Here is a 23,135-nt window from a genome sequence, read left to right on the forward strand (position 1 = left end):
CACAGTGTGTTTGGTGTGCTGTAAATACGATAGAAACATTAATTTTTTAATTAATTAATGCGAAAAATACGTAGATAAAACTAATATATTTTAAAATAATTATAACCCGAAATTACGTAAAATCAGGAGTGTGAGGAAACAATAGAAAAAAAAATGTCGTCGTTCGAGAGCTACAGGTTGATTGATCTCGCTCTTCAACCTAGACACAATACATCACCACTTGTTATGACACTCAAACAACAAGAGACACAAAGTTTTTCTCCATTTTCCAAACTTATAAGACGAGAAGGAATGTTATTTATTTTGTTTTTTTGTTTCTTTTTTTAATCTTAGTTCTAAATATTTTACAAATATAAATGCAATAATATTAATTAATTTTTAAGTAGATTAACTCGATCAGAACTTAATCTTTCAGTTAATTTTTTTCCTTTAATTTAATACTTTTTAACTGTGTTGTTTCGTTTTCATTGGGAAAATCTATTACAGTTGAAAAATCACCCATTTCTAATACGAAAAAAAAGAACAAGTACAGTACAAGAGAGTTGCTTCATTTTCATTAAAATTAACACATTCAGCCGTTTAATTTGAATTAATCAAATACCAAATCCCTTAATTAACCAGGAATCCCGAATAAAAAACAAAACAAAATAGAAACAAAACTGCAGAGGAACTTTCAAACTAGATATTTATCAAGGAATTCCACTTGGAAAACAAGTTAATCGAAGCGAGTTTTCGACTGTGACAAAAACACTAGACTAATAACTACTTAGGAGTTTGATTGACTTAAAGTTATATTGATAACCTACATAATTATAAGAGAATCGAACCGATATTAATAATAATAATCTAACAGGTTTCCAATATTAAAATTTTTATGGAAGAAAAACCGGACACAATTCTGATATTAAAGAAAAAAGAAGTAGTATTTGGTGAAAAACTCTCCTATATATCTAGAGATCGTCATAAAAATATGGAGGACAATAATGTAATTACTTAATAGAAATATTGTTATAGTATCTGAAATATCTAGAGATAATATAACGAGAAGAATAATTCTTTTCTACGCTACGATGACTGCGTTAACGATATCTTATCGCGGTTAAGCGATCAGAATTTCTACGTTAAATCAGGGACAGCACCTTAAATTCCTTTCGTGTATATTCCCCGAGAATGCTAATAAAAAAATATATATATAATTTATTTAGAAGAATTTCGTGCGAAAGACCGGCAAAAATTGAAATTTTTGCCGTTCTAACAGAAGCGCGTTGTGTTTTTCCTTTGTTAAAAACGGAAAAATATGCGGTATTTGTTAGAGGAAAAATGCCTATTTTGCGCGCGTGAGACGTCGACCAGTTTTCTTTTAGGGAGGAGACGGCACACCGCTGAGAAAACTACTAACACACCTTCGCAGCAACCACTTCAACTACTCCAAATGCTTCCCTCATTCCTGAATCATGATGGAGGAAAGGAATGCAATGGCTCTTCCCGCAATGGAACACGCCGCATTGTAGACTCCCGCACTTCGTCAAATTGGCAATTTAACACCCCGTAACTATCTCCCGTTAAATAGAAAAGCGTGAAGTAGAATTTAGTAAAAGAAAAAGTTAATTGGAAGTATTTTCCGTCACGTTTGAACGTTTTGCAGGGGGTAACAGCCCTTTGGAGAATGGCTACGTTGGATGATCGTCTGAAATGTTCGATTAGTATTTATTTGGGCGATGATAAAGAAAAATGTGATTGCTAGAAGGGCCGTTTTAGTTTTAAAGTTAAGATAATGAAAGGTATTAGGAAAATAGTATTGGTTTTTTTATTGATGTGTAGTGTGTGTAGTGCCAAATATATAAATACCGATCCCAGTTCGATCGCTTGTTCTGTTGTCAAGTATGTCTATATTCAGAACGGATTCGACGACGAAGACGTCCCTCAACAAGCTATTAATGGTAAGTTTTGTCATCGGTTATCAAAGGATTGATCGAATTAAATACGCTGTTGAGACCCGACATTGCTGACCGATCCTTTCTTTTAAAGTGTTGATCGGCGATGTTTTATGTATGAAAGTATATCTAGTTCTGTTCTTCTGATAAACAGGATACACGTCCGAGGTGATTAATTCCGACTGATGAGTAATTCTAGTGTTGTTTACTTTGACTATTCTGTTGTGTGTTGGGCCAAGAGAAACTTACATTCTTTGAAAGTAAAATTGGAAGGGAAGTTTCTTCTTATAAGTTAAATCTTTTATTTTGCTAGGATTCGTGGATAAAATCCTTTTGGGATGGTAAAAAGATTCTGAGATGAGAAACATGTAGGAACCGTAAAAGGTTCCAATTATGTCTGTTTTGTCGGAGTAAATATCGCCGTATTATTCCGACGGCCTTTTGTCCGTCGTCTTATTTTCTACGTTCTGTGCCGGCACACTTTTCTCCAAGAGTCTTTGAGAAAAGTGCACGAAACATACAAAAACAAGAGTAAATCTTGTTGATCATTCCGCTCGAATTAATCTTTTAAGAAGAAAACATTTACACGGCATATTTATTTAGTAAAGTTGTTTTTTGTTTTCACTTTGCTTTAGAATTGTTTATACATTTTTAAAATTAAAACATATATATTTTCTGGCAAATTTTCATTTTCACAATTTTAAAATGGAATTGTTTTATCTTTGTTCTCGTTTATTGTTTATATTGTACAGAAATTGTCAGATAGTACTTAATTAAAATAGAACGGCTTTACTTTAAATGCAAATATACTTAAGTAAAGTTAAATGAAATGCTTTATTTCAACAAAGATTTCATTTAGCTGTTTGGTAAATGCATATTCAGTAATAAAAATAAAAATAAATCCATATTTTTAATTTCTTTTTCTGTTCGAGAAATTATCTTTGATTAGTAACAATTGTCAATGCTATTAAATTGTTACCGGATACTTTTGAACAATTTAAAAAAAAGAGGTTTTTTTTTTTAATGTCCTTGATGTTCTTTACTATTTTAAGTTATTTAAAATTGTCTGATTGAAAGTGATTTGATTTAACAATAGTAAATTTCTAATACTGTATATTTATCCTAATTGTTATGTATGTTCTCGACATTATTTTTATTAAATAGGTGCATAAAGGAATGATTTTTTATGGTAGAATTGTTAAATATTTATTAAAAAGTAAAAGAATAGTAATAAATGTGTCTAAGTTTTCGGGATTTTAAATTGTATTTAAATTAATTTTCAGTTTAGATTACGGTACGTGATTTATTATCGCGAAGTATTTTGTTTGGTAAAATTCAAAGCTTATAAATTTAATTTCGACAGCTTTATATAATAATTAAAATAAATTCTTTCGGCAATTTATAGTTCGGGTACTCGGATATAACAATACTTTCCATTATAAATGTTAGTTTTAAAAGATTTTTTAATATAAACAATGGTAATAAAATTAAATTAGTTTAAATCAAATGAAAAATTTCTTTTATATGTAATGATTTACTACTAAAGAAAAATGAAAATTCACTTGTAAACAAGAAATTAAATAAAATTTTATTCATTCATTTACTTCAAAAATAAGACATTATTATTATTTTTGAAGTAAATTGTTTTTGTTGTTTAATATGCAGTTAGAAAATTGTGTTTGGAAAATTAGGAATGAAACAAACAACTGCAACTCCTGACGCAAAGCAGGATTTCCCACTCGTGTAAAAAGAATTAAATTTATTCAAAAGTAAATTCGGTTCTTACAATAACTGTGTTTTCGCGTAACAATTTTGAAAATTGTGTCGCTTTAATTCAATTGCACCGCGATCTGGAATATATCTTTAAATATTTTTTGTTGTTATAAAAGTACTAAGATGCTTTTTATTTACTACAGACAGAATAGTAAATTGCACCATTTTGTCCGCAATTTACTCTTCTGTATAAATATTTTAGTTGAGTTAGATGATACATTTATTTCTTTTCAAAAATTAAAAAAAAAGCTTTTTTTCCGACAAATTGTATCTTATAATATACTTCGAAATTAGTCGAACGGTTTAATTTAATCATTGGATAATTTGTAAGGGCGAAATTTTATTTAGATTGTAAATGTCAAGAGTACGTTGGTCCGAAGTCGTACGTGTTAATGAACCGAACTTCTTTGAAAAACTCGACTGGCAGAAAGCCCAAATTTTTGTATACTAAAATTTATATAAAGAAACTCTTAATTTTTTTAGTATCCTAACCCAATATTTTTAGACTAGTACTTCATAAGAGAGCAACATTCTGATAATTCAAAAATTTTACTTTAGTTACATTTAATCAATGTAAATTGCCTGAAAAACAAAGAAAAACTTTATCGTAAAGTCAATAAAATATCAAAAATGTGCTTTTAAGCGTTACAAATACATTTTTAAAATTAATTTACTTTCATGTTTTCGCCATATTATTTTAAATAGTCATTCTGACTATTCAAAAAAGGATATTCAGGAAAAATTAAAATAAAATATAATTAATGGAAAGTATTAACATAAAATAAACAGGAAATATTATAAAATTGTCATTTAATAGGGACTTTAAATACGACCCGACTTTAAGTATGGAAATGTAAAAAATATGGCTTATATTCGGTAAAATAACTATAAAATTTTATTATCTGTTCACTGTAATTAGTTTTATTCTGGTTGAATTTATTATTATTATTATATCTGCCTTTTAAATTTTTAAAATTAATTATGAAATAAACATTTGTTGATACAATAATGCAACGTTTTAAGCGATTTCTACAAAATTGAATAAATAACTTATTTAATTATTGAACTGAATTTTATCCCGCAGCAAATTGCTTACATTAATAAATAACAAATTAGATTCCGTACATAAAAAGTATAATTATTACTACAGCATTTTTTTAAGAATTAATTTTTAAATATAATTAATAAACTAGTTTTTTTAATTAATAAACACAATAAATTAAATTTTTGTGCGATTTTTTTTTTTGGCTTGCTAACATTATAAATAAAACGCTAATTAATTTTAAGGTTAAGAATTAAGATTGCGTGTCTAAACCTCTAAAAACTCTAAAAGGCTTGTCAAGAATTGTGATTCTTTGATAAATGTTATCTTGCTTTGTCCTTGGGAGTTTAATGTTCCTAAATGTATATTCATATTTTATGTTAGATGATTTATGATCTAAATAAATACGTATAAGGAGTGGATGCGCATTAATTAGGAGCCGTATATTATTTCGGAAAATTTGCAAATGGCAAAAAAAATTGTAATTCAATAATTAAAGTGTACTTTAAAAGTAACATTTGATTCACTTAAATGGAACAAGTAATGTGTGTCACACCAATAAAGTGATCCCACCCAGTAAACAGGATAGTAAATACGCCAACGAATTTTAAATAATAAAATTAAACATCTTGAAAACGTGTTTTTTATTCCTCTTATTTATTATAATAGAAACCATTAAAATGTATCCAGTTAAAGTTTATTTTAAGCAATTAGGGAAAATTTATTGCTTTAAATAGATGAAATGAATTTAATTAACAATTAGCAGAAATCGTATTAAGAAAATTAACATAAATTTTTTTTCCTCCAATTTTAGAATAATTAAATATATTAAGTACTTCTATCGATCTTTATCTCTTTTGTTAATTAATCATGTTTTAATTTCGTCTACTTATTTAGATAAGATTACGAAAGGCGGCCGTAACTATTATTATACGTGTAAAAATAGTTGGTTTTATGTTTTAAGTATTTTCTGATATGATGCTTAAAGTGTGATATATTAATTAACTTTCACTTACAGATATCAATCTTAATAATGTCCGAATTTCTTAAATTAAAACATTATTGTGAAAATTGATTTATTACATTTTGCTTTGCTTTGTTTTTTGATTTAGCTTACTCATAATAACTTTGAATTTTGATAGTTACAATGAGTTCATTGCACTCTTAAGATTTATCCATATTCAGCAAGTAAAGAGAACTGAAACTATTTTAAGTTTAGTTTATAATGTAACTTTAAAACTGCTTTTAATTTTAAATAATTTACAGAATGTTGTTTATATTTGGAGAAAGATGTATTTTAATTAATATATTCTGAATATACGTTATTTTACATTATATAAATACCGTATTTTCTGGCGTATAAGACGACTTTTTAACCCGGGAAAATCTTCTCGAAAGTCGGGGGTCGTCTTATAGGGCGAGTATATCCCAAACTCATATTTTAACTGTAAAAGTCGGGGGTCGTCTTATACGCCAGAAAATACGGTAATTAGTTACTAAAAAGTAAAAAATTCAAATACAACATAGCATAAGTTAAAAAAATATTTTTATTTCATTTAAACCAGTGCCGTCGAGAGCTTGTACATAGTTCAAGAGTAGAACAGACTTCTTTTGAACAAATAAAATATATAAAATGTTTCTTTATTGATAAAAAAAACACTTTAAGATTTTATTTTCCGTTAGTAAAAATAACATTAAGTTACAGGGGTGGAAATGGCTCTGATTTAAACTACAGAGTAAATCTGTTATTGATAAATTTAGAATTAAAACCTGTTAGCTTGTTCAGAAAAAAAACTCAAAAAATTTGAAATTAATATTTTCTTTACAGAGATTTAATTATTTTGACAATTTACCTATGTTTAATTAGATAAAAGCTGTTTTATAATAATGTCAGAATTAATTTTTTTGTGCACTCAAACGTTAATTTTGCATGTTTTTATTAAATAAAAAAATGTATAATTTCTGATATAAAAATTCATTTATTGCTAAATTAGACTTGCTTTTGTTCATTAATAAGCCTGTTTCTGTAATGATGGAGTACTTACATATATTCCCCATCGTTTTTTTGAAATTTAAATTCTACGGTTTAATAATTAAAATAAAAAGCAATTAGTCTCAGAGTATGACAACTCCATTTAAAATCAGGAGAATTAATTTTAGTGTTTTTTCCCCCCTCCCCCGATCGAAAGGTCCGTTGCATATTGCCGATGCTCTAACGGATGGACAACATGTAAAATGTAAAAAGTAATAGTGAAAATCATGAAAAAGTAATTACAATAATTAGACGAAAAGAAGATGGAAATCATATAAAATTATCTTGTAGAATAAATGTAACTATTACATGTCCAAAAATGTAATGATGCTTAATGACATGTTGTCATATATTAGTTAATAATTAGATTAATTTGTATAGAGATAATCTTAAGGCTGTCAGTCAACTGCGATCCTCCCGATAGGATTCTGGATAATTTACCAGAATAGAATGAGCTCTAATTGTGAATGTTCGGTATTCCAGCATTTAGATGCTTTTACTGAATATTAATGAAACTAGAAAGTGAAGACTTCTTAAGTTCAGAAGTTTCTATTTAGTTTTGAATATTTCAAAAATATTAATACAGATTTCATTTTTAATTATAAATTGATTAATGTGTAATTTATATATCTGCACTACATTTATAGTTAATTTTATATAACTTTGAACATATTATACATATAAAATCTTTGAGGCAGAGCATTAGTGAAGACTCTTCTATGAGTCTTATAGAATTAAGTTTATTACGAAAATTTAATCGGTTAATTTTGATTAAATTTTGTCTTTTTACATAATATGAGATGAAGAAATTAAAAATGTAATAAAAACGAATAGTCCATGGTTTTAATTTTGACAGTGTCCAAGGTCTTGACGTGCAGTTTTTTAAATTCTTTTTTATGCCAGTGGTAACATCAGTGCCACAGTAGTAGCGAGTGATTGTTGTAGACGGCCCCTGAAACAATGTAATTGACCTGCCAGCACTTTGACTCAATTCTTAGTTTGTGTTCGGACAGAAAATGAATTGTCTAGTATTCTTTTTATAATTGACGATAAGTTAAACATATGATTTTATTTAAAAAAAAAAAAAAAAAAACACAGTTTCAAAGACAAAAGTATGTTTAAATTACAGCACTGAATCAGGTTTAAACTTAATGTTGTAGTCTCAGTATTGAACTGAATTATTAAAAGAATGTTGGAAATAACTATTAACGATAAAGAGTTAACGTTCATTTATTGATATTTAGATAACGGAGAAATATATGTATATATATATATATAATTTGTTTATACTTAAGTTTATGGTTATATAAAATTCTAATAAAAAGTAACCTGAAGTAAAATCTTTTATTGATTTTGTACTTAGAATGTCGGATGCCTTGGATTTTGTTGTGCTCTGATTATGAGAATTTACAGCCAAATAAAAAATATTGACTTTGTAGAAGCCTTTTTTTATATTATCTTTGATTCAATTAATTGATATATTGTAAAACTGTACTAAGGTATTCTAGAGTTGTTGTAAGCAGGAGCTGGAAATTTTCCAGTTCCAGACCCTATAGTGGTTTCTGCCCCTGTAACTTCATGTTACTTTTATTAACAAATGTAAAATCTTTAAGACTCTATTTACTAATAAAGAAACATTCTATATATTTCATTGTTAAAAAAAGGCAAAAGGGGCCCACTCTACCTTGAGCCCCATACTAAGCTTTTGATGGTCCCGATTCTAAAGTGATAGCATTTTATAGTTAGGATAACGTGTTTACGATATCTTTTTAAAAGTAAAATGAAGTCTAGATCATAATGAAACAGAATATAATAAGAAAGAGAATATTTGGTTCATAATTTTAATTATATAACAATAAAACAAAAGAAAATTAAAATTATAAGAATTTATATCACTGACAAATATAAAGACAGTAATTATAATAATGTTTGTTGCCTCTGATTTTCTAAAACTGACTTGTATATTATTAAAATTGAGTGAATAAATGATACTGACATTGATCTATTCATAATCTTTATATTTTGGATAGAAGTGTTATAAAATACAACAGTTTAATATTCCAAGTTAGAATTTTTCTAAATTTAGTTATCATTTAGATAGGATGGAGTAGTTTAGTATATGTAGCAATGGTTACCAGGTAGTTATTTAGGTTTATGCCTCAATAGTACCAGATTTTCCTTTCATAATTTCCCTATTGCCATCTGGCTCCCTTCAAGTTAATTCATAGGTGATAGAAGCGAAAGCTTGCCAATATGTGATATTTGTCACAATCACACCACTATCACTTTGTGTCAATGGCTGTAAATCAGCCAGCTGTGCATCCTTTGTTCGGTTGGATGATTTTTCTATTTGCTAAATCAGTTGGGGATATTTCAATCAGTATAGAAATATATTTTCACTATACTGGCATGTGCTATTCACCTGAATTTTTAGTATTATTAAATGTATTTCTTTCTTCAATTTTAGAGAGAAAATTTAAAATCTTGTAGGCATATACTCCTTGGTAAAAAATATTCTATTCTCATAATACTAATTTTCTTTTTATTTTAATTTTGTTAACATATTAATACTTACAAACACTAACTATCAAAAGTTAATGTTAAAATTTGAATAATCAATAACGTCTAGAATATAATATTATACTTAATATCATACAAATATATTGTCCCTTTGCAAATATTTGACTTATTTAGACCATGAGAGATATGAATAATTAGTAATCTTTCAAATTAATTCTCTTGTGGTGCATGTTAAATGAAACGCTTCATTATGTAGAAATCATTTCACAGAATCAGTAGAAACTTTGATTTTTTATATGTTAAATATATCACACTTTTAAACAGAATTAATTACCAATTAAAATTAATATAAATATTTTGAAATTTGAAAAATTTTAATTTAATATGAAAGTCTGTTGAAATATAAATATACAAGAATGATAATATATCAGAATTAACAAATGATAAGAGCAGATAAATTTTTATCTTTGATAAATATTAGGAGTGGTAACATTTGATGTCGGTCGGTAGTCGAGAGAAGAGCCGATAATCGTAAGTTTTCGGAAATCACAAGAAAAGAGATATGTTTATATTGTAATATTCTTTTAAGTGGCAACTGTCATTTAAGATTATATACAAGTTGCAGAATCACATGCATTAAAAACACTTTTAGAAGAAAATATAAGCCGAAAAAGTCCACAAAGAAACATTCTAGCTGTAGAATATATTTTATGGAACAATATAACTAGAATATTTTATAAAATAAGCATTATTTGCATATGTATATATATATATATATACAGAGTATATTTCTATAAATAGTTTCCATAATTGACAATATAAATTATATATATGATTATAATCTTTCAATAGAAGAAGGCATAAGAATTAAGATAAATTGGTACTTTTACGCATCTACAGTTGTTGTAATAAATCAAATGTTTATTTGAATAAGTCTATAAATTATGTATGTTTATTGATTCAGACATCTATACTGCATTATCTACATATATATATATATATATATACACATGTTTATTGATTTTTCTGTATTTATATAAGAATTTTGAAAATGTTAGGCTACTTATAAAAATCATAAACATAGAGAAAATGTTATAAAATTATATATTATGTTATTTTTCCAGCTGCTGATTAAAAAAAAAAATGATCTAAATAGAATTGTTTTTATCTAGAATTCTTGAAGTTTCATTAAATTGTCTGTCAGTATGTATCCCTGAAAATAAATATAGTAATTTAACACTGATTGGAATTTGCATTTTATTTTTAAAGCTTCAAGATGGTCATTAACATTCATTATATCATTTGTAAAAATTTCCTTCTTGGTAATAATGCTTTTTTTTTTAACGGTGTTGACTTTGTAATAATGTGCAAAAAAAAAGGTGATTTGAAAAATACTGGATTGTTATGCACGATTTTGAAGTATTTAAACCTTAGTTTTTCTGTTTTTGTATAAAATTTCATGATATAAATACAATTTTCCTATGAATTAGCTATATAATTTTTCTTTTATCAAAGAGAATGATAAGTTTTTGAATTTAAGAGTTCAGAAATAATTTTGAAGCATCAAATTATTTAGTTTCAAAAAGCATAATCTTTCAGTTTAGTTAATTCTGTATTATCATTCTCTAGTTTATTTAGTTATAAATAATGTCTTTTATCAATTGTATGAGTTAGTTTTAAAGTAATATACAGTGCTGTATTATCCAAAACAATAACACAATTGTTTTGTAATGATAAATATGTAAAGGGGGTTAATAAACCAATTGTCTCGCACATTTATCTGTTTTGACATCATAATATAAAACTTCCTGTTTCTTTGGAGCTTCTTTCCTTTCTTGCATACTTTACGGTTTTTACAATTAAATATTTTATTGTCGTTTATGAACAGTTATAGCTATAATTAGCATTCAGGCAATTATATTTAATGTAAACCAATACCACTTCAAGTTTTAATTGACCTTTAGAGAAAGAATAAATAGAATATTTTTTTTTTTTTACAAATTATTTCTCATATGAGTAATAAAAAAAAACTTTCAACAATTTGAGTTACTTGAAAAAAATTTTATCTTATTGAAAAATAATCTTGTGTAATTTGCATTTTTAGGGGATCATCTTACCATATGTGAAAGTAGTATGACTTGCTGTACAACAGAGATGGAAGATAAATTGACGACTCACAGTCAGAGTAAATTTAACGAGCATCTAAAAGAGACTATCAGTCAAGTTCGTTCCTTATTTACAACACAAACACTTAAATTTGATGGTGAGATCTTAACTATAAATTTAAACGAAAAAAAAAATCTGTGCATTTTTTCATTTGAGTTTGCTGATAAATTTAATTCGCAGTAATGGACTTTAATTTATTATAATTGGTTATAATCAGTTAATTATGTATGCACATTTGTATATATTTAAACGGTATTTATTCTGTATTTAAAAAGATAAAACGGTTGCGAAAAACGTTTGATTGCATTTTATTTTACCGTTCTTTCAATCATTTTAAATTTATTATTTTATCCCAATGATATTTTCACTGCTTATTCTATACATCTGTTTATTTTATAGAATTTTTTAAAGAACTGATGAAAACATCGAGAAAAGATTTTCACGAGATGTTTTTAAAGACTTACGGGATGTTATACGATACAAATTCTTTCATCTTTAAATCTATGTTTGATGATTTGGAAAAATATTATATTAGTGGAAGCATTAGTCTTGCAGATGCTTTAGAAAATTTTTTCCAACAACTTTATAAGAAGATGTATCAGGTATTTATTTGTAGATAAGTTTTAATAAAGAACAAAATTATACTTTTAATAAATTTTTTTAAAGCTATAATCCTCTTAATTTGTATAGAAGTATATTAAAAATGGGTTAATGTTACCTATGGTAGCGAACCTGGCGGCTCGTCTCTGAAACAGTGGGGACGCACGTACTAACCTAACCTAACCTAACCTATTCTAATAAATTACCATAATTATTGCCAACCAAATTATTAGAATAGGTTAGGTTAGGTTAGTACGTGCATCCCCAGTGTTTCAGAGACGAGCTGCCATGTTCGCTACCATAAGTAACATGAACCTAAAAATGTTTAGTAATTTATAATATTAAGTTATACATCAATATAAAATTAAATAATTTTACTATTCATTTTTAATATGTACAAACACATTTTTGTCTGTAGATAAAATGGAAAAATTATCAAAATAGAAGTGAGATTTAATATTATAGGCTGATAGTGTTTTACAAACATATTATGCAAATTATTGACTGATATTTAAAATTTTAATCGGTGCCAAATAAACTTATTATTTTTGTATTCGTAATTAATATTTGATTATTTTTTAATTTTATGAATATTTTTATAGATATTATTATTAATTTCATTAATACATTTATAACTGATATCAAAGTTATTTAACTCGAAAGTTATAGGGATTATAGCAGTTTGATTAACATACAGATTCGACTGGCTTTGATAAAATTAATTGGTGTCAGAAAACAGGTTTTGAAAGATTGCCTACTCATCTTGTATTAAAACCTTCTGAAGTTAAAACATTTGTTCAGAAAATGTTAAGGGAATATAAGCTATTTCACTAATGACTTCTGAATTTTCTTCTTAATCGTTAGGAAATTAAGAAAATACAAAATGGTATAAGTTTCGTCTCTGTCAAGCCCATATTATATCTTTCCGACACGGCTTTGAACAGTAAATTACCGGAGTTAGATTTCAATTCTGATTTGCTGTTCATTAACTTTCAACTAATCTAATAATTATTTATCTTCTACTTCACAGATAGTTATTACTTTACTAATATCATTTATTTATTTTGTATTTTTCCTATTACTTTTGTTCTCCAAATTTATTCAGGAAGTTTTCCTGTTATTATTCACCTTTATATTTAGCTAATTTATTTTAAGTATGATTTGTCAACACATTTTGTAATGTTATCTGTATTTAGCAATTCTCCAATAGCAATATTTAAGTATTCTTTTTTCCCCTCTCTATCTGATATTTTTGTAGATATTAAATTTATTTATTAAAGTAATGACTTTCAGTATAATTATCAAGTAGAATATTATGTTTTATAGAATTGAATTAGTTTTCTTCTTAACATTTAAGGGAGAAAGTATAGAATTTTTAAACAATAGTCCAACAATATTTAGAACTCATTTGACATTTCCTTTTTTTCATTCTTTCATCCGTTATATTTTTCATCTTATCACTATGGCTTATGATAGTTAAAAGAAGTCATATTGTACTATAATAAATTTTACGCTTCTGGTTTTTCGATCTGTCGTAACATGACAAGAAACAGTTTTAAAAACAGAAGTGTCACAAAGTTTTTGGTAATATCAATTACTTCCTTTTACTAAAGAATACTTTTACTATTTCATATTCTGTTTTTATTTTATTTAATTACTTATCATAATATCTAGGCATGCTAAAATATTAAGAGACAATATTTAAATATTTAAACTGTCTAACTTGTTCCAGTTTCTTATTACCTAGAAAACAAGAAACTTTTCCTTTTTTGTGACCTATTTCTATTATCTTAGTTATAAGTCTACTAATTTTCATATCCCATTTTCTGAAACACTCAATGAATTTCAAGTATCGTAAGACACATTCAATGAATTTTAAGTTATGAAATTCATTGAATATGTACTAATTTATTGTTGAGAGTTAAATTAAGTTATCATCATACAAATGTTGTTAACACTGTTAGCTTTACTTTTTAAAGTAATCATAACTTTGCTGTATTGTCACATTGTCAAAAAGAAAAGAGGATTTAGTGTTTTTATGACTGATTTCCTATATTTTATTTGGTTAATGGTTACCTATGGTTCCAAGATGGCAGTTGTCTCCGATCCCAGCAGTCAGAAGACAGGGAACAGTGGGGACGCACGTTCTAACCTAACCTAACCTATTCTAATAAATTACCATAATTATTACCAACAAAATTATTAGAATAGGTTAGGTTAGAACGTGCATCTCCACTGTTCCCTGTCTTCTGATTGCTGGGATCGGAGACGAGCCACCATTTTGGAACCATAGGTAACATTAACCTTTTATTCATTCTATAGTCTTGATAAAAATATTTTTTCTTTTTGTATACTAAAAAGAAAAACTTAAATCAAAGAACATATGTTTGTGTTTCAGTGTCTTAATTCTGTAAAAAAATTAAAATATTAAACTGTAATGACTGAAGAAATTACTTTTCTAAATCTTGAAACTCACATGTAATTCTTTCTTGAAATTCATAAATATCTTCAAGCCAAGTTTTTCAGCTATAATTTAAACTTTAACGAATGAAACTAAGTAAGTAGGTCTTTTAGGTCATCATCATCTTTTAATATTAATAATTTAATTAATTTTTGTATCAAATTAAATATTCTGGAAGAAAAGATTAACACGAAACAAAACTCAGACGTGCAACTTCTGCTTACTGTATAGACGTGTTAGCAATTATTGTGCTGCCCAGACCTCTATCTGCTTCCAAACCTATTAATCTGAATTTATATAGCATAATATAATAAAACCATACAGGTTAATTACCGCATGACTCGAGATGTCTGTATCTCGGTCCTCCACAGCTTGATAAAAACTTAAAAGATTTATATAAATAAATAAAAATTTAAGAATTAAATGCTATGTAACATAACAGCTGTCTACGGGTTTAAGTAAACTTGGCTAAGATCTTTGTACAAGTGGTGAAATCAACTGTCTAGCAACCAGCTCCAAGCTATATGTTTGTATTATTCTTTTGATCAAATTATTTAGTTTCATTAATTAAATTATTAATATTAATACAAAGTGACAGCCTAATCAGACCAAATTACTTACTTTCATTAGTTAAAGTTAAGTTGAATTATAGTATGAAAAATTGCGATGTTTATAATTATTGAAATTGAGGTTAGTTATTATATAGCATAGTTGAAATAAATTACACTTATGAAATTTATGAATTTTAGTGATGTAAATAAAAGAAATTTCTTGAAGTTTCTGAATCATCTGTTTGTTTAACCTAGTTGCAGGACATTACAAAGAACTTGTAAATGCTTTAGGTATGAACCAGTCAACTCCAGACATTTTTCATATCAATACTGTTTGTAAACTTCCAGTATTGATACAAAAAATGTATGGTTGACAAAGAAATGATCCAGTTTACCTAAACTTTTTTACTAACAACATTTGCTTTGTAGGTGAAATTTTATAGAACTCTTCTTTGTAAAGTTTAAACACATTTTACATAGAGTTCACCCAAGCAGCTGGTCCCATATGACCAAAAATAATGCTCCACGACAAAAATTTTCTCATGAATACTTAAAGCATTGCATATTACCATGCAATATGGCTTACTCTTCTAGCTCCAATATCACACTATAACTTTGTCGTGTCAGCTTCCTGGTGATAATAACTACACGATGTTATCAATGTTTGCTTTATTTTCAGCCGTTATAGGTGTATAGATACATTCTTCTGACACAGCTTTTAATATTACTTTTAGAACAATAAAGAAATCAGTTAAGATTCATGTATCTTTTGAATGTTTTTATTTAACCAGATATACTTTCTATTGAGAAAAAAAGCGAATAATTAGTGATATTATTAATCACAAGAGAGTCTAGAGTAGAGTCTAATAATTTGTAATGGGCCTACCAGTGGCCAAGTGTTTCATTCCCTGAACACTGGTAGTTTGATTGTGGGTTTGCACCTCACCAGGATGGGCTAACAACATGGAGTTTTCCAGGTTTTCCCCACGTCTTTAATGCCTAAATAGGGGTCACTTACCCTTAAAAGAACTCTCGGAAAGCATCCTCCTAGGCAGATCGCCCAAGTGTTGCATTGCCGTAACTAAACAAACAAACATTTTTTTGTGAATGATTGTTCTGGTAGAATTCCTTAACTATTTTCGATATTACTGTTTCCAGATACATTGATATTAGAATATACCACTTTTAAAATTATTACAGTCATACACATTCTACTTTATGTTTTATGTAAGGAAAAATAATTTGTTCTTCCTAGATCTGGTATATGCAATGCATTTCCATCCAAATAGCTTATTACCACTACTGTAAAAATTAACATTGTCATAGTTTATGATTTTCAGATAAATTCTGTCAATTTCAGCAGATTTTTTATAATTTTATATTCATCGATTTTGAATCTCTTTAACTAAAATATTATTACGATAAGCATTTTCATTTGTATCCATTGTATACAAATAGTCTTAAGATGTCAGCTTTTTAACATGCAACTTCTACAGCAGGATTTGAATGCACAATTTCTGATACTAAAGCATTTTTTCCTCACATTCATAAATATTTTCTAGTTTTTATTTAGTTTTGATTTCACAGCTACTATTGTTTATTCTTCTCATTTTCTATTCTTTTAGTGATTTTTCTGATACTTAGCTTTCAAGATTCCAAATTCTCTTCTGGGTTTTTATTGATCAAACAAAGAACGTATGTACTGATGATTCTGTTGTTTTATTAATCAAAATTTTCAACCAGTTTTTTTTTTTTTTTTCTTTGGTTCCATTCCTTCTCAAATTTCATTGTCTTTTGTTATGACATTCTGTAATTTTACTTTTGTAGGTGATTTTTTTTTAATGTTAAAAGTCTTTGTAATTTTTTGCACTTCTATACATGCAATTACGTTTATTCTAAATGTCCTCAAAATCAAATAATGATGGTTGATAGTTTCAAATTCTGAATATGTCCTTGCATTTTATATTGGTTGGTAGAATTTTCGCTTATTTAAAATCTCCATTTGATTATTCTTGTTCTTGTCTTTTCTTTCTGTATACTGTATTCTGTAATAGATTTTTACTTTAACTTTATTTACAAAAATGATTATAATGGTCTGACATCCTTGCATTGTTTTTTTTTTTTTTATCCCATTGTCGAAGTCTCTGAAATCAGCAAAGTTCTTATCAGTAACGACATGTTTTTATATCTTTAGTCGCAGTATGTAAAGACAAATATTGTATTTATCATATGACGTGCATACTCCATCACAAATGGATTTTTGTAAATTAATCGTTCTTCTAATTCATCTGTAAAAACAATTGCAAATATTTACGTTTATTTAATGTTATTTTTTAAATAGATTATCTTATATTCTAATTGAATATAACTCTGCTTCACTTTTCAGAAATCTCAATAATGTTAACATTATACTTTCTAGTCCTGTTAACTTAACCTCTTACATTCCAAATTGTTTCGTTCTGGATCATTTTACATTTATGTTTGATATTTTTGGTTTGTTTGCTTGTTTCTATCTATTTCCACAATCTTTACTATCTAATTATTTTTTTTTATAGAAAAATATTTTAATTACTAAGGATTTTTTAAAAAACACTTCTTGAGAGAGATTATAGATACGACTACTATGATTAGAAACATCGAATAGTTCAATTAATTTGTCACTTAATCATATTTATCTGATGATTGCTAACAGTTCACAAAACATTAAGTTACATTGGACAGTGAATTGTTATCCTAGTGATTTTTATTTACGTTTCCAGATGTGAAAGCAAGAAATCTCTTTTAATCATCAATAGTTTCCCTTAACAACTGTAATATTTTTTGATGTCGAGTTTAATAAAAAGAAATTTAGTTTGATTATTTATATTATTTCTTAAATTTAAATTGCAATGCTAAAGTATATCATGCTCAATCACTGTAGTAACAAGAAGATATAATTTCTGTTCATGAGTGAATGAAGACATTTGATGAGTAAAACATGTTTCAATGAGCAAAATTCATAAGTATCATATTTTTGGTATAAAAATTATATTAATTTAATCATTACGATTAAAAAAATAAAAGTTATTTATTTAATCCACAAAGAAAGATGTCTTGTAGTAATTCTCAACACTACTGTTTATCTTTTCTCCTTTTTTACAAAAAAAAAAAAAAAAAAAAAAGACCATGACACCAGAAGGCAAATCTTTAACTTTTATTTCACTTTATTTTACTGTTTAAGGTTTGCCTTTAGATGTCATGTTTTTTTTCTTATAGAAAAAGTGGGGGAAAAAAGCACAAATAGTAGCATCAAGAATTACAGTCTACAACATACTGGTCAGTCTATTTATTTATTTCTAAATTATGCAAGTAAATTATGCAGTTTTACTTAAAGTGAATAAATGACTGTAGAGTGGAAGATTGTAACCGAGACTTATGTCAGAACAACATTACAGAAAAGCTTAAAATTTTCATTATATTTTACTTAGTTGTTTGATAAAGAGCAGCTAGTGCTGTGGCTTAAACTATTTTCTTTCTTCTTCAATAATTTAGGATAAACTTGCAGTTTAATTATTAGCGAGGTTGAGGCCGAAGTTTTAAATGCGAAAACGTGTACGTCGGACGTTCGGTGCAGCTTTCCTGTAAGCCTAGAAGTTTGGCAATGGCATTTGAGATGTTGAGCATGATTCCACTGACTTTCCAAACATCATTGTCAAACTTCTAGGCTCACAAGAAAGTGGTGCCGAACGTCCGACGTACACGTTTTCGCATTCAAAACTTCGGCCTCAACCTCGCTATTTATAATTGATATAATTTATTAAGATTATTTACATTTTATATAATAAATAAAATATGAAATTTTTTTGATAGGTGATAAATGGGCAGTATACATTTGGGGAAGGCCATCTTAATTGCATTGCCGATTATTTGGACGAGATGAAACCGTTCGGAGATGTACCAAAAAAATTGACTTTAGAAGTAAAGAGATCATTCACTGCTACTAGAACTTTTGTTCAAGCGTTAGCTATTGGTAGAGATGTTGTAAAAAATATGCTAGAAGTAAGTACGATTTAATTTTGATTTGGATTTAATATTTAACATTTATTTCTCATTGATTTGTGTTTTATTATACAGAAATATTTTTTATTATGAAATTAAAAAGTTATTATTTTAGGTATTGCCATCTGACGATTGTAATCGTGGGTTAATGAGAATGACATATTGCCCTCATTGTCGTGGTCTTCCCGAATTAAAACCATGCGCAAATTATTGCCTCAATGTTATGGAGGGGTGTTTACAACAACACATGAAACTTAATAGTGAATGGGATAATTATATAGGTTGGTATAGGATGTCTGTTTTTATAGTTATTTTCAGTTCATGTTGTCAAAGTACTTTAGCAGAAAATTCAGTTTTGTTAAATGAAACTTTTTCATATTCTAATTGAACTGAAGTTATTAATGATAATGTCTTTTGTTAAGCTTAACTCAAATTTCTGGCAAAACAATAATAATTATCGTGAATTTAGAAAAATGAATAGAAAGTTATGCATATTTGGAACGTAATTTGATTTTGGTTGTAATTCTTTCTATTAAAAAAGATTAGTAGTTAAAGAGATCATTCATTCTAAATTGATTTCACTTTGTTTATCGCAGTTGAGAAATGATCATTTTATATATAAATATTCTATGATTTATCTTCTACAACTTTTAAATTGATAATTTAAATAAGCCATATCCTGTCTTCTCAATTTGTTTCACTATACTTCTATGATACTACATTAATTTCATACAATATATTTACTTATGAAGTCTGATTTAAATCATTCTAAAATATATTTTAAATGAATTCATTTTATAGCAGAAATTACTATTTCATTTTTTCAGTTGTAAATTATTTAAATATTTTATAATTAAATTTAATATATGATAAATTTTATTAAAAATTGATTAGGTATAATATTAACAATGAAACTAATGAATGCATATTAAAAATAAATAAAATTCTTTGTCGTATTATTAAGGATAATTAAGGCAGTTTTTCGGTTACAAAATTGCTATTAATTTGAGAAAATTTTTTAAATGGAGCCAATCGATTAGCATTTATTTTAATTTGCTGAAACCTATAAGACGCCTAGTATATAACACTACGTGAAAGTAAATTTGTCTATTTATAAGAGCTGAAATCTGCTAAAAAATTTGATAGGCATGATTCTGTACATTTTGTAACATAATATCTATGAGTGGTAATATATAAAAATCTGTTTTTATGATATAATTTCAGATGCATTGTTTCTGCTTGGGTCAAGGTTAGAAAGTTCATTCAATATAGAATCTGTAGTAAATCCAATTAATATAAAAATATCAGATGCTATTATGAATTTCCAAGAAAATGGTCACACAATTTCACAAAAGGTGAGTTTATTTGCTCTATTTTTATTGGCTGAAAATCAATGAAATTGGCTAACGTTTTATTGCTAATTTCAGCTTTTTGAAAAATGTGGCAAACCAAAATTAGAGAAGCGCAGTACTCACGAATTAACATTCGAAACGCTTAAATTCTCGTACAAACAATACGGAGGGGTTAGACCGACGACGGCCGCCGGCACCAGCTTAGATAGACTCATACAAAGTATACGTAAACGTTTTAAACGCACGAAAGGTTATTGGTCAAAGTTACCTCAAACTATGTGTAATAACGAACAGTTAAGTGGTAGTCCTCAGAAAAGAGACAGTAATTGTTGGAACGGTTTCCATCAAGCCAGGTAAATAATACAATTTTGAAGTTTCCTTCTTAAATTTTAAAAATAATTCTGATGCTTGTTTAATCAAAAACAGATACGACAACGTCACAATGCTTAACGGGCACAACAGCTCGGTTATTAACGAACTGATCGACGGATCAAATCATCTCAACTCTTTTGTTAATCAGCAAGTCTTAGCCTTAAAACTGATTACAAGTAAATTGAAAGATGCCTACAATGGAATGGACGTAGAATGGCCCGATTCAGGTAAATCCCAAGATTTATTAACTTAACAATTACGAAGTTGGGATTTTCTTGATTGCGATTATTTCTTAATAGTGGATTCGGATTGGGTATACAGCGGAAGCGGAAGCGGAAGCGGATACGATGCCCTTTCGGCAGAACCCACGGAAGGTTTCGAAGATTTGTACTTTAGCGTGTCCACCCCGGCAGCAGCCACCAAATTCTCTCCGGCGAAGCCCACGGAACCCAATAATTCGTCACTTTCGAGTCCCAATCATTTGCTCATAGTATTATTATTATTAATTCTTTCCATTTTATGTGCCTCTCTGCGGTGAAATAACAATATAAGAGAGTGACTGACCGATATTATTCAGCAGTTATCATCTTGGCCATTTTAGAAAAATATTACAAAGTCGAGTCGTCATCAAAAAAATTTTTTTATCGTTTTTCTATATCGTGAGAACGACGTCCCCCAAATTCGGGGGGCGGCAATACGATAACATTAACGGGAAGAGATCGGTCGAATTTATATCAAAACTTTAGGCTTTGTTCCAATTTTATATAATAATTATAATAACAATAATTCTGCTTAATGTACCGAATTATACAAGTGAGATTTGGAGTTACAAAATGTGAAGTACCCTTTAAACTCCCGTTTCCAGATTATATATTATATAAATATATATATATATGATTATCGTAATTTTACACGTGCCAAGACAACTGCCACTTAAATAAGGCTTCCATTGCCCTTACAGTATGGGCAATAAAATCATGCTGTAAGGATTATAAGTTATTTTCTTATGCATTTAAAGTGAAGGAAAACAAAAAAAATCGTTCACTCATACAGAGTTTTTTTGTTTCTGTTTTTTTTTTGGATCGATTTTAGCAGTGAGTTGTAAATGTTCTAACTTTTACGTGTTTAGTATAATTACGTAACGCGGATTTTTGTGTCGTGCTTTTACTGTTAGTGCCGAATATTCGATGTACTTACTGAATTTTTATAGTTTGGTTTTTCCGTATTCCATCTGTGTCGTATAACACATATCGACGAACTTCTCGGTAACAATTTTAATATACAATTTAAAGCGAAACTGTTTTTTAGATGATGTTTTTAAACGTCCGATCGGCTTAACGATCGGGGGGTATTTTTTTTTGTATAATAATTATTATTTTTTAATTAATATTAATAATAATAACTTTGTAACAAAATTACGTATTAAGCAATATTAACTGGTACTAAAAGTGGTGACAAATCATTAGGCAGCTGTTAAGTAAAACAATTTATGTACGAGTAAGTAAACAAAGGAACAAATTATGTATCTGTCCATTATCCGAACAAGAATAACCGTTGGACTATCAAATTCTACCTCTCCGGTGTCGTCAAATTTTTTTTTAAAGACACCGTCAAAGAGTGGGTTTAACTTACAATTAAGAGAATTATCTTATTGTGATATTCAGGTGACATTGCCATCGTGCCATAAAATTTTCTGCCTATTTTTAGGCTTACGAGAGATCACCAAACATTGGTAGTATTGTCTTCTATATTCAGCAAAATAAATATTTATATTTAAATGGTGTCTTTCTTTTTTTTCTCTCTCTCTTCCCCTCCTTTTAGATGTGGCCTGTGCGTTAATTAACAGTGCCGTTTTCACGTGTGATTATTGAAGTAAAAATTGGATTTTCGAAAGAAAAAAAAGGTGCACTTATTAAATTTTTCTCAATAGTAAATTAACACAATATTTATAAACAATAGTTTAGTTTATACCAATTTAACAATGGTTATAAAATGACGGCCGGATGGCCGACCTTGTAATTGTTAAATTGGTATTAAACCTAATTATTGGGGGACTGGTGATTCAATCGGATGGGTCGGAAGAAAACCAAGAATTTTTCGGGGGTGGTCCGATAATGGCCTTTGCTAAAAAGGTCCTCTTAGTGCCCACAGGACGGAGTTAAAATAGTAATATGAAATATCTACATTCCATAATTATTAACACAGAAAAATCGACTAAAAAGTAATCGTTGTCACTTAATTTATTATTTTTCTGAACAATAGAATTTTATGTAAATAATTTGTATAAGTAATGA

The 23,135-nt window shown here is 27.7% G+C and overlaps 1 protein-coding gene across 1 annotated transcript; it reads left to right on the forward strand.

The window, feature by feature from the left end:
• The first annotated feature begins 1,633 nt into the window (after positions 1-1,633).
• LOC136988807 (glypican-6-like) lies at positions 1,634-22,619 on the forward strand. The gene is made up of 9 exons (XM_067286774.1): positions 1,634-1,940; positions 11,406-11,564; positions 11,867-12,069; positions 18,929-19,117; positions 19,233-19,398; positions 20,342-20,472; positions 20,545-20,822; positions 20,896-21,068; positions 21,141-22,619. Exons 1-9 carry the CDS (start codon positions 1,775-1,777, stop codon positions 21,377-21,379), a joined length of 1,704 nt encoding a protein of 567 aa, XP_067142875.1. The 5' UTR covers positions 1,634-1,774; the 3' UTR covers positions 21,380-22,619.
• The last annotated feature ends 516 nt before the right edge of the window (positions 22,620-23,135 follow it).

Source organism: Centruroides vittatus, unplaced genomic scaffold, assembly GCF_030686945.1.
Source record: "Centruroides vittatus isolate TY-2023 unplaced genomic scaffold, ASM3068694v2 contig_1276, whole genome shotgun sequence".
NCBI lineage: Eukaryota > Metazoa > Arthropoda > Arachnida > Scorpiones > Buthidae > Centruroides > Centruroides vittatus.

Bases quoted from the DNA above. Each gene is read 5' to 3' on its own strand.
- LOC136988807 (XM_067286774.1), top strand. From the start codon at position 1,775: ATGAAAGGTATTAGGAAAATAGTATTGGTTTTTTTATTGATGTGTAGT. The intron at 11,565-11,866 runs GTGAGATCTTAA...TTTATTTTATAG, and splicing joins ACAAACACTTAAATTTGATG to AATTTTTTAAAGAACTGATG. The intron at 19,399-20,341 runs GTTGGTATAGGA...ATATAATTTCAG, and splicing joins TGAATGGGATAATTATATAG to ATGCATTGTTTCTGCTTGGG.